At 44.3% G+C, this 13,136-nt stretch overlaps 1 protein-coding gene across 1 annotated transcript in view; it reads left to right on the top strand.

Moving 5' to 3' along the window:
* Window positions 1-8,419: 8,419 nt before the first annotated feature.
* Window positions 8,420-13,136, top strand: part of LOC116966558 (annexin A5-like) — a 34,351-nt gene continuing 29,634 nt past the window's right edge. The window contains exons 1-2 of the mRNA XM_033012931.1: window positions 8,420-8,560; window positions 8,674-8,707. Coding sequence (XP_032868822.1) covers window positions 8,690-8,707 — 18 coding nt within the window. The 5' untranslated portion in view covers window positions 8,420-8,560; window positions 8,674-8,689. The remainder of the gene's footprint in view (window positions 8,561-8,673; window positions 8,708-13,136) is intronic.

The raw sequence follows: 13,136 nt of genomic DNA on the forward strand, positions 1-13,136 counted from the left end.
GACCTAAGATAGACACAACATGCTGGAGCAACAAATCTTTCGATATGTGCAAAGGAAAAGATTAGTGAAGACATATGTAGGTCCCTTACAATCAGGGACAGGTGAATTTATAATGGGAAACAAAGAAATGCCAGAACAGTTAAATGAGTACTTTGGTTCTGTCTTCACTAAGGAAGACACAGACTATCTCCCAGAAATACTAGGTGACTGAGGATCTAGTGGGAGGGAGGAACTGAACGGAATCGACATTAGTCAGAAAATGGTGTTAGGTAAACTGTTGGGACTGAAGGCAGATAAATCCCCAGGGCCTGATGGTCTGCAACCCAAGGAGGTGGCCCTAGAAATTGTGGATGCATTGGTGATCATTTCCAATGTGGGAGGTCAGTACCCGTGATGGATTAGGCAGTGTCTACTTTTCTCAATACTATGTAAATACATTGAATTGAATTGAATTGAATCCTTTATTTGTCATTCAGACCTTTCGGTCTGAACGAAATGTCGTTGCCTGCAGCCATACATGTAATAATAAACAACACACAATAAACACAAATTAACATCCACCACAGTGAGTTCACCAAGCACCTCCTCACTGTGATGGAGGCAAAAGTCTTAGGGTTACTGTCTCTTCCCTCCTCTTCTCCCTTTACATAACCTTCCCATTGTTTTGCTAAATATAACCCTCCAATCCCCTTAGAAATCAGTGGGATGATTCACCTTGTGCCAGGCTATGATTGAAGTTTACGTAGAATCATTGACATTAACTATCAGATTTAAATCTTAATCTTACCCAATATTTCTTCTTTAAGAATTTAACATTTCTTAATGCTCATTGACACTTTTGTAAAATAAACAAGGAGCTGCTCAGTGATAATAGACAATAGACAATCGATGCAGGAGTAGGCCATTCGGCCATTTGAGCCAGCACCTTCATTCAATGTGATCATGGCTGATCATCCCCAATCAGTACCCCGTTCCTGCCTTCTCCCCATATTCCCAGACTGCTATTTTTAAGAGCCCTATCTAGCTCTCTCTTGAAAGCATCCAGAGAACCTGCCTCCACCACCCTCTGAGGCAGCTCTGATGCTGCCTCACAGTGCCGCAGGCCTAGGTTCGGTTCTGACCTTGGGTGCTGTGTGTGTGGAGTTTGCATGTTCTCCCTGCGACCGTGTGGCTTTCCTCCGGGTGCTCCACTTTCCTCCCACATCCCAAAGGCGTGCAGGATTGTAGGTTAATTGGCTGCAGTAAATTGCCTTGAGTGTGCAGCCAGTGGTGAAAAAATGGGATAACAAGTCACTAGTGTGACTGCTTGATCAATGGTCAGCGTGGACTTGGTGGGCTGAAGGGCTTGTTTCAATGCAGTATCTTTAATGGGAAGGGACCCTACCTGAAACTTCATCTGTCCAGTTCCTCTGCAGCTGCTGCTTGACCCACTGAGTTTCTCCAGCAGTTTGTTTTCTACGCATCTGCGGTCTTTTAGGATTTCCCCTCAGTATTATTTTCCACCTGTACATCAGGAGCAATTTTGAAAAAGATTTAGGCTGTTAATTCGGCTACAGATTTGTAAAAATCATTTTTTACTCACGGAAACCATTGATTTTAGTAGCCTTGCCACAAAAATCAAACGTTGTATGTTCCTTTGCAATTTCCCATGCTGATTGACTTAAATATTAAATTAGCTATTTAAAAAAAACCACTGAACACAAGAACAATTTTGGAAATATGTATTATTCTGGAAGGGTCAAAACAATGTTTCTGTCATGGACAAATATAAGAAACACTCAAGGAAGAATGACTGAGGTGGTAAATGCATACATTTCATAAGAAACATAATGGGTTGCACTTTATCTGTTTATTGATGTGTGTATATATATATTCTATGGTATATGGACACACTGATCTGTTCTGTATTTATGACAACAATATCCTGTTGTGCTGCAGCAATGCAAGAATTTCATTGTCCTATCTGGGACACATGACAATAAACTCTCTTGACTTGACTTGACTTAGATACAGCAAGGGTCCTTGGGAACCTTTCAAATGAAAATGGGAATTTAAACATTTAAAATGTAGGAAGTTGTAGGAAAATCAACAGCCCCTCCCGAGTCACGTGACCGCGGCTTCCGAACGCCGGGTTCAATATCTGCGTGGCGCCTGCTAGCGCACACAGATATCGAACCCGGCTTTCGGAAGCCGTGGTCACATGACTCGGGAGGGGCTGTTGTTTTTCCCTTGCGCGCGTTAGTTCAGCGCTGACCACCGTTGTGGGCAGACGTGTCTGATAAGCCTGTGTGCTGCAACTTGAACTTTCGAATAAAGATCTGTTGGAAACTCCAGTAGTCGTTTCTCAGACCACTAAAAAGTAAACCTTATGTGCTAAAATGTAAAATCGGCGCAAAAAGCTGGAGTAACTCAACGGGTCAAACAGCATCTCTGGAGAAAAGGAATAGGTGGCGTTTCGGGACGAGACCCTTCTTCAGACTCACGATCATTGTTCATTGTTTCACAACTTCCGAGGCCTGGAGAAATTTCCACTCCTCCATTTCTGATCACCTGATTTTCACGACTGCATCAACAGTTACTATATTCAAACTCATCACTGGGGAAGTTGTTGGTCATTCCCTCCTGTATTTTCCTGTAGACCTTAGCATTACTGCTTGTTTGATTAAGCTTTTGGAAAAATAAACATTAAAAGGACATTGTAAATTCAAATAGTTTTTATTGTCATAAATGCTACATTTTACAGAATATTTTAAAACTAAATTTAGACTACGAATAGTTTTTCTTTTATGTACATTTGGTTAAAAATGATGAAGTTCCTCAGGAATTCCCCCACTTTGACAGAAAACACATGTACTCCTGTAAAAGGAGATTCTTCCAATCTTCCGTTGAAGTGAAGCAGAATGGGAGAAACCCTGATAAACCCTCGCCTCTCGTTATTCCATGATGAAGAAACAGATACTTTATGTATTTTGGCAGAGAATCAAACATTACGTTAGTCTTCTGTGAAAAGTAAGACCTGGACTGTAATTTCTCTTCAGTTTACTGGACTGCATTCCCTCTCCTTGGCTCAAGTCACAAGGAAGTTAGCAAGGTCACTCCATAATACATTAAGTGCACCACTTTCAGGTCATAGGTTTCACTCTAGAGTGCAATTATATCAGAGTGGATGAACAGTTTCAGAGATACAGCATGGAAACAAGTCTATAGGCCCACTGAGTCAATGATCATTCATTAACACTAGTTATGTTATCCCACTTTCACAGAACTACACATTATCCAATCCCTACACATCAGGGACAATTTTACAAAGTAATTAACCCTAGTGACCTGCATGTCCTTGGGACATGGGTGGAAACTAGAGCACCCAGAGGAAACACATGCGGTCACAGGGAGAACAAGCAAATTTCACACAGACAGGACCTGAGGCCAGGATTGAATCATGCCTCTGGCCTGTCCCACTTGGACGACCCAATCCACGAGTTTAGAAGACCCTAGACGAGTTGAAAAAAATGTCAAGGTCGTGTTGACTCGCCAAAGTAAAAGACCTCCTACGACTCTTACGACCTCCTTCGACTATGTCTACGACCTCCTTCGACCCCCTCGACCTCAGTCTTCCACACCTAAGACCAACTACGACTAGCTATGAATGGAAAATGATCACATGATAAAATGATGTCATGATTCCATTTTTTTCTCGGGCCAGTTAATGACCTACAACTACCTACAACTACTTACTACTACCATCACGACCTACTACAACCTACCTACGACATACCTACGAGTAAAAAGTGTCAATTTTTTCCATGCCGAATTTTTTTTAACTTGTTAACATTTTTTGTCAAGCTGGAAAAAACGCCACCACCTATTTGAGGCCACGAGTACGCGGAGACCACTCACGAGCATGAGGAAGAGTTATGAAGACCTCCTACGACCTCGTGGCGACCATGCTGCGAGTATGAGTCAAGCGCAAAGATCGCCAATTAGGTCGTGAAAGTGGGACAGGGGCTTAAGGCAGCTGCACCACTGTGAGGCCCTAAGGACAATGAACATGAGTGAGTAGGAAGGATCTCAGTCTGAAAAAGGGTCTCGACCTGAAGCGTCACCTATTCTCCAGAGTTACTGTCTGATCTGCGGAGTTACTCCAGCTTTTTGTGTCTATTTTATGAATATGAGTGAAGCAGTTTCAAAGTTACTGAAAACTGGATTGTGTTGCTATAATCAAAAGTGTTATGTAAAGTTAGGTAGCAAAAGGCTTGCTTGTAATATTTGTGTACAAATTCGGACCAAAGTAATTTGCCAATAATTTTATTAATTTCCAAACTATTGTTTGGCAACTGACAGTCACTAACAAACAATCCTGCGTGGTAAAGTAACCAAACTACATGTCAGTGAGCCTCGGGACGTTTACCAAGTGTGCTTTGAAACTATAATTAAGTGTCTATCTGTTTGTGGCTATTATGGAGCAGTCTTTTTTTAGACCCACCTACTATACTAAGCCTCTGCTTTAGGGATATTCAATGTTGTGATCAAACTTTGAAACACCTGTTTAAAAAATCTTGAGGTGTTGCTGATTTTTCCAACTCGAAGAACCGGCTTTGAACAAGATATTGCATCATTTATTTGCAGTTTGCACAGTTTTATTCAATCCGGGATGTTTCACCTGTGCATTGGAAAGATTGTCAATTCATCAGGCCCTTACAAGCAAAGATCTTAGAGCAGAGCGTCAGCCCTGCGAAATACAATGGGCTGACGTGTAGTACGCTACGGAGGGGATCCTGGGCATTTTTCCCCGCCCATTTTAGTAACCGGAGCCTACCTGACCCGACCCGACTCGTGTAATCAATGTTGCGGGGCAACAGTTTGTGTGTGTGATATAGGGTTAGATTCATAATTCTGTCAGTTCATACGTCTTGTCAAGAATAAAATTTGACTCTGGTAATTGTCTTTTTTAATGTTTTTTAAATCATTTCTTTTTAAATGGCTCACAAGCAGTGTTTGAGTTGATTTTGTAGTAACCAGAACCGACCCGACTCGCAGGGTAATTGACATTGCGGGGGAAGTTGTTGTGTGTGATATAGGGTTAGATTCATAATTCTGTTAGTTCATAATTCTGTTAATTCTTGTTAAAGAATAAAATGTTTATAAACACACATACATGAATGTGATATCAATGTGTTATATAATCATATAACACACACAAATAACACACACAATTATATTTCTTCTGATCCAATGATGAACTTTATTTCAGACTAGACAAGGGACATTAAATAAGAAACATTGTAAACCTCCCCGCAACTTCACACACACTAGGCCTTATTTCCCCCCCCCCCCCTCCCTTCCCCCGGCACTCCCTCGCCTGCCCCCACACTACAATGTCTCCCCCCCCTCCTATGCCCCTCTCCCCGCTGCCCCACACACCCTCTCACTGCTGCCCCGGGCCCCGCACTCCCTCTCCCCGGGCCCCGCACTCCCTCTCCCCGGGCCCCGCACTCCCTCTCCCGCTGCCCCGGGCCCCGCACTCCCTCTCCCGCTGCCCCGGGCCCTACACTCCCTCTCCTGCTGCCCCGGGCCCCACACTCCCTCTCCCGCTGCCCCGGGCCCCACACTCCCTCTCCTTCTGCCCCGGGCCCCACACTCCCTCTCCTTCTGCCCCGGGCCCCACACTCCCTCTCCCCGCTGCCCCGGGCCCCACACTCCCTCTCCCCACTGCCCCGGGCCCCACACTCCCTCTCCCCGCTGCCCCGGGCCCCACACTCCCTCTCCCCGCTGCCCCGGGCCCCACACTCCCTCTCCCCGCTGCCCCGGGCCCCACACTCCCTCTCCCTCTCCCTCTCCCCGGGCCTCACACTCCTTCTCCCCGCTGCGGAAACAAAGATCCGATCTTTGGCCAGAAGCAAGATGGCGGAACAAGATGGCGGAGCAAGATGACGGAACAAGATGGCGGAACAAGATGGCGGGGGCTGGTTGCTAAAATGGGTCCTATAATCACCCATGAATCCGCCCATGAGCGTACTACACGTTTGCGTGAGAGTAACCCATCTTGCTCCACTATAATATCTTTGCTTACAAGGGTTTATGCCAGATTGTGGATATTTTCTAATGCCTCAAAGAAGTAAGCAACCTTCCTTTGATAATGAGCACTAACAGGTGATTTAACCTGGAAGGCCATGAAGCAAGACAATGAACCTTTGGACATCAGATATCTTCTTCACGTGCACTTACCACAGGATCACAAGATAGGGATGTATAGTCAGACGTTGTCTGAAGAAGGGTCTCAACCCGAAACGTCACCTATTCCTTTTCTCCAGAGTTGTTGTCTAACCCCCTGAGTTACTCCAGTTGTTTGTGTCTAACTTCGGCGAAAGACAAGGAGATATTATTCTATCTTTCCTCTTTTTCTTTCATCAGACATCTTCTTGTAGAATGGCAAACCTATGCTGTCACCCCACTCAAAACACTGTGGTTATAGTGATGCTCTTGCTTGGTCTATCCCTTCCTGTTTAGGCTCTTTCTCTTCCTTGAAGCATTTCAGCTTATTATTGAGTCTGAAGAAGGGTCTTGACCCGAAACGTCACCCATTCCTTCTCTCCAGAGATGCTGCCAGTCCCGCTGAGTTACTCCAGCATTTTGTGTCTATCTTCACCTTATTCTACTTCTATTTTCTCTAACCCACCCATGTACAGTCAATGTTTTCTGAATGTGGTGTTGTCATGGCCTTGCTTCCCCCTTCTCCCACTGCGTGAACTCTCAGCTTCAATTTCAACACATCATCTCCATTCACCTTGTTCCCATTCTCAAAATGCAATGGCCTTCTGCTCTCTGTTAATCTCACCCGCAACCAATATTAACCACCACTCACCTTACCTTACCATGCATCTTTTCCCTCCTTCTCAGTTCTAATATAATGGCACTAAGCGAGGGAGTAACTCAGCAGGCCAGGCAGCATCTCTGGAGAACATGGAGAGGTGGAGTTTTGAATTGAGATCCTTCAGAGTGATCGCAACTTTAAGTCGAGGAGATGTAGATACATGCTAGTTTCGGGCCGAAACCCTTCTTTCAGAGATTGACACAAAGTGCTGAAGTCAAGCAGCATCTCTGGAGGAAAAGAATAGGTGACGTTTTTGGTCTGAAGAAGGATTCCTACCCAAAAGGTCACGTATTATTTTTATCCATGGATCCTGCCTGACCCGCCGAGTTACTTTAGCATTTTCTGTCCATCTAAGAACCTATCAATCTCTGCTTTAAAATACCCAATGTCGGCCTCCTCAGCCATGTGGTGGAAAGATTGGTGGAAACAAGGCCGCAACGTGAACGCTCTTTCCTCGACCCCATGTATTTCAAGTGAACACTGCCCAGTCCATCACGGGTTCTGGCCTCTCCACCATCAAAGTGATTTATAGGAGTCGCTGCCTCAAAAAGACAGCCAGCATCATCAGATACCCACCACACACTCATTTCACCCCTGACATCAGGAAGAAGGAACAGGAGCCTGAAAACTGTAGCGTCCAGGTTCAGGAACAGCTTCTTCCTTACAGCTAAGACTATTAAACACTACAACCTCCAAATAAGCTCTGAACTGCATGGATTTGGAGGCATTAGGTTTGGCTTTTTGCACTGTTACTGTTTGTTCTATCACTATTATTGTTTTTACGTGTATATGTAAAATAGGATCGAGATGAGGAAAACATTTTTCACACAGAGAGTGGTGAATCTCTGGAATTCTCTGTCACAGAAGGTAGTTGAGGCCAGTTCATTGGCTATATTTAAGAGGGAGTTAGATGTGGCCCTTGTGGCTAAAGGGATCAGGGGGTATGGAGAGAAGGCAGGTACAGGATACTGAGTTGGATGATCAGCCATGATCATATTGAATGGCGGTGCAGTCTCGAAGGGCCGAATGGCCTACTCCTGCACCTATTTTCTATGTGTGTGTGCATATGTATATATATGTATATATATATATGCGCGTGTGTGTGTGTGAGTTTATGTACTTGTTTATGTATATATACACACACTGAACTTTTTTTTCTCATTTATTGTAATGTTTACCGTGTACTATGTTTACATATCCTGTTGTGCTGCTGCAAGTAAGAATGTCATTGATCTATCTGGGACAAACGACAATAAAACGCTCTTGACTCTTGATAAACATATTGTGAGATCGGTGAGCTTTTAATCAAAACAAGGATAAACATTTCCTCTTCCTCTCTCTGCTGTAAACGTTTCTGATTTGGCACAGTTTGGGGATTCTAGCCTTCGTATTAGTGATGATGGGCATTGCTGGGGAAACGGTTCACCTTCAGTACCCTGAATTGTCTGACAATTACAGCAGAGAGAGTTCAGTGCTGGTTTTTGCTGCACCCACAGAGGTTTTCGGACTGGTTGCTTCTTATAGGCCTACTCTTTTCTATGACTAAATTATTTAAATATGCTTCCAATCTCTCTACCAATCCCTAAGCTGCCGCCAGAGTCTTTCCTTAGAGAAAAGGCAGGCCTTGTTTCTCGAGTTTCAGACAGCCACATACTGGGAACATTTGTCTTTGCAGTAGATTTGTCAGAGGTATCATTTAATTCTTATTTGCCCTTGTCGTGTTATTAATGTGTTGTTGAAATATTTCAGGAGATGTGGAGAAGCTACAATAAATGATCTCTTTTTTTTCTGTTTTAAAACAGATTTTCTTACTGAACCATGGCAGCCAAAGGCGGGGTAAGTGGAATCAGAATATTGAGTTGTAAGAAATTGTGTGGTGCTAGTGTGCAATGATTCACCAGCTGTTGGTAGGCGTAGTGGTTCTCTACACATTGGTATTTTACTACGTTCAATTACTCCACCTAGATCCCAGAAAAAGTTTACAATGAAAGATTGCAACAAATATAGCTATATTAACCATTAAAGGCAACAATTTATTTTCATTTGCGTGGTAGGTGCTGCTTGTCATTACTCTCATGCCAGTGAATTAAAGTTGTAAACCAACTTCTTTAGAAAATGTTGCAATTTACGGAAAACTTTCTTGATGGCAGTGTTACTAAGTATATGACTACATTCCTTTCAAGGATAGTAATTATTCTGGCATAGTGTATTTTGGCATAGTGTGTACGTTCTTAATTGTTTGTTTGAATAAAAGAAGGCTGCGTATTTCTGTTTGTTTCTCCTAAATTACACCTTGTCGTAACTAAAGTGGCATGCACTCCCTCAGTTGACCCTTGACCAATAATCATTTTTCTTAATTTCTTTCACCCCCGCCCACTTGCTGCCAAATTATTTTTGTCTCCCTACTCTTTTTCCTAGTAGTGAAAAACTGAGTGGTCTGTTTGTTGATGAAAGGGGGGGGGGGGAATATGAACAGAGCTTTGTATAAAGAAACCTTTAGCGATGGGAAGAAGGTCATGAGAAACTTGCCATTGGGACACCCCCAAAAACATTCCACTATCAAATTGCTATGGATATTTCCCCCCCATTGTTGAATAAGCCAACAATGGAAAAAGTGATGGTTCATTGAAAGTAATTTGAGTTGTGGTACTAAGTTGTTAGGGTTTTTTGGGGCAGGGGTAAATCACATGCCTAACTGTTTCTGTCTTTGCAATCAGTATGCTGGCAGTAGTGTGCAGTCAGATGAACTGGGATAAGATCAAGAATGCATTCATTGTCTCCGCACTCTGCCCACACCATGGATTTTCTCTTGTTTCAGATGTTTGCATAGCAACTCGGAGCTAATTAAATAAATGCCACAGGTCTGAAACAGAAATGGGAAATGCTCAGTGGGTCAAGCCACGCATGGAATTGTTATATTTTAGCAAATGTCTTAAAAGAAAATTTAATGTTTCCACAAATTCAAGCAGATAAAAATACTTGGTTTTGTTCTATAAAGTGTGGAGGAGGAAGTCTATTGCTGTATTATCTTTGTTCGAACTTTGGGTGGAAATGTTTGTGGACAATGAGATTTAAATCGGATATCAAAAACGATCTTTTATTTTCCAAAACATTTAAAACACAAAGCTGAACCTCTGGATTTGTAGCCTGTGAATTGTCTGGAGTCTGCCATTTAACTGTACAACCTCTGATATTCCTTGCGTGGGAAGAGAGACGTGATTGAGTAAATATGGAGAAATGGTTTCTGCTGTAGCAGAATGGTGATCAAACAATTCTTAAATCATCTACAAATAAGCTTATTTGAATGTACTTATAGAGTATGTGGGCTCATTGAAAACAGCAACGATCTGATCCAGACTGTGTACACCAGAACTGTAGGCAGACGAGTAACTTTCAAAAGTAAATTGAATGTATAAAACAAATCTCAAGCTACAAGAGCATTAGAGTAAGAAAGGGTAGACTTGTGAATGATGATGTACCAAGATCAGATACTAACATCTGTCAAGCTAGAGACATGATGTGAAGTGTTTTGTGAAGGTAGTTGAGGCCAGTCCATTGGCTATATTTAAGAGGGAGTTAGATGTGGCCCTTGTGGCTAAAGGGATCAGGGGGTATGGAGAGAAGGCAGGTACAGGATACTGAGTTGGATGACCAGCCATGATCATATTGAATGGCGATGCAGGCTCGAAGGGCCAAATGGCCTACTCCTGCACCTATTTTCTATGTTTCTATGTGTACAGGCTCAATACCTGAATTGATTTTGGGGGGGGGGGGAATCAAATATTGGAAGGAATTTCAGCAAAGCTCCAGTTGTTGCAAGTAGTCCGTCTGCTTCCGTCCTTAATGAGTTGGATTATTTGTCCCCTGGGATCTTGTAACAACGATGTGCTGAGAAGGTTAAGCAAGCTGGCGCAGCGATAGAGTTGCTGCCTTAGACCGGGGTTCAATCCTGACTATGGTCGCTGTCCAAACGGAGTTTGCACATTCTCCACGTGGTTTTACTTTGGGTGCTTCGGTTTCCTCCCACACTCCAAAGGCATTCTGGTTTTATAGGTTAATTGGATCGGTAAAATTGTATATTGTCCCTGGTGTATCGGGGGATCATTGGTCGGCGCAGACTCGGTGGGACAAAGAGCTTGTTTCCATGCTGTATCTCTAAAACTAAACTAAAAAGCTGGGGATCTGTCTCCAGAGTTTAGATGGCCCCCAGGAAGACCCAGTAGTTTCATCAGTCTGAAGAAGGGGTTCGGCCCGAAACGTTGCCTATTTCCTTCGCTCCATAGATGCTGCTGCACCCACTGAGTTTCTCCAGCACTTTTGTCTACCTTTGATTTTCCAGCACCTGCAGTTCCTTCTTAAACAACCAGTAGTTTCCTTGTTTAGTGAGGAGAGACTGGAGTTTGTATGCATGAAAGTTGTCTTGAACCATGCAACCGTAATTAAGCGTGGAGTGAGGATTGGCTCACATTATTTCTCATCGTGTGAAATTATGACTCTCCTCCCCCCCCCCCCCCCCCCCCCCACTTGATTTCAGGGGGTGGTGTAGGGAGAAAAGAGGAGGGGTGGCAGTTTGAAATTGCCTAAAATTGGAGAATTCAACATTGATACTGTTGGGTTGTAAGCTAACCAAGCAGAATATGAGGTGCTGTACCTCCAGTTTGCATGTGGCATCACTCTGGGAATGGTGGAGGCCCAGGACAGAAAGATCAGTGAGGTGAATGGGGGTTGGGGGAGTTAAATGGTTAGCGACCAGGATTTGGCTATTTTTGGGAGGTAATGGAGTTCTTCTTATTTTTCAAATACACAAATTATATACCATATATACTATTAAGTCATGAATAATATAAACAGGAAAAAATATTTCTGGGCAGAGGGCAGCACGGGGATGGCCCCCAGGAACTTTCATGAACTGTGAGGAACTGCGTCTTCATAGTTCCATAGTCTTATGGAATTTCGAAGTCATGCACATGTGAACCTCTGGCGATGAAATGTCCTCGGGCAGCTGTAGTCTTGTGCAAAGATCTTAGATCTTTGGTCTTGTGATTCGGACAGGAACTGCTGCATTACGAACGTTGTAGTGAATCACACACACAAAGCAATGGGCAGCCTGCCCGGCTTCCGCAAGGGTGTGGCGGAAGTCGAGGATAAAATGAATTATATGGCATTGATATCTGATCCCACAGCGAGTTTGAGGAGGGACTTGCTGCACTGTTCGATCCTGACTAGCCGTTCCTGATGGCCGCCTCTCTGTGGCTTTGGTGCAAGCTGCCTTGTCTGTTTATATAACCCCCCTCTCTCCACCCAGCTCCTCCGCCCTGGCTGAAATTAACATCTGTAATGAACATCGAACACAAAGTGTAGGAAGGAACTACAGATGCTGGTTTCAACCGAATTAAGACACAAAATGATGGAGTAACTCAGCGGGGCAGTCACTCCAGCATTTTGTGAGGTTCTGCCTGTCCCACTGTGTCTATAGAACGCAAAGTGCTGGAGTAACTCAGCGAGCGACGTTTCGGGACGTGATCCATTTTTTTTTTCCGGACGCCCGATCGGAAATGTCACCTATCCGTGTCCTCCAGAGATGCTGCCTGGCCCGCTGAGTTACTCCAGCACTAAGTGCTCGACCCATCTGCAGTCCGTCTGTGTGTGTGTGTGTGTCTCTCTCTAATGCTGGGCGCGCCCCGTTGACGCCGCCTCCACAGCGCTGCTCCTGCAACGTGGCCGCGGCCAACACCGGGGCAGGGAGAGTAGGGCCGAGTACCCCCCGTGAAGGGGTGCCTACCCTACGGCTGGTGCCCAACTCCACCGATATCCCCGTGCTGCCCTCTGCCCAGACAGGGCACAGAGAGCTCTCCACACCCAGAATGGGACTCGGACAATTTAACCCTGACCCGTCAAGAGACTGAACGTTCGCAGGTCTGGGCGCTACCGCAGACGTTTTCGACTGGGACGCGTCGCAGGAACAGACCCGGTTGAAACCTCCACCCGCAATAACAAATTAATGTTCATCATAAATCATGTAATAGGAGCAGAATTAGGCCACTCGGCCCATCAAGTCTACTCCGCCATTCAAGCATGGCTGATCTATCTCTCCCTCCTGACCCCATTCTCCTGCCTTCTCCCCATAACCTCTGACACCTGTATTTCCCACAACGGTGAGATAAAGCACTCGGGCTATTTTTGAATCGATCAGCTTGTGTTTAACACTGCAAGTACTCTACAATATCATACTGGAGCACTTTGCTAATCAGAAATAAGTAGTTTA

Source organism: Amblyraja radiata, chromosome 37 (assembly GCF_010909765.2).
Source record: "Amblyraja radiata isolate CabotCenter1 chromosome 37, sAmbRad1.1.pri, whole genome shotgun sequence".
NCBI lineage: Eukaryota > Metazoa > Chordata > Chondrichthyes > Rajiformes > Rajidae > Amblyraja > Amblyraja radiata.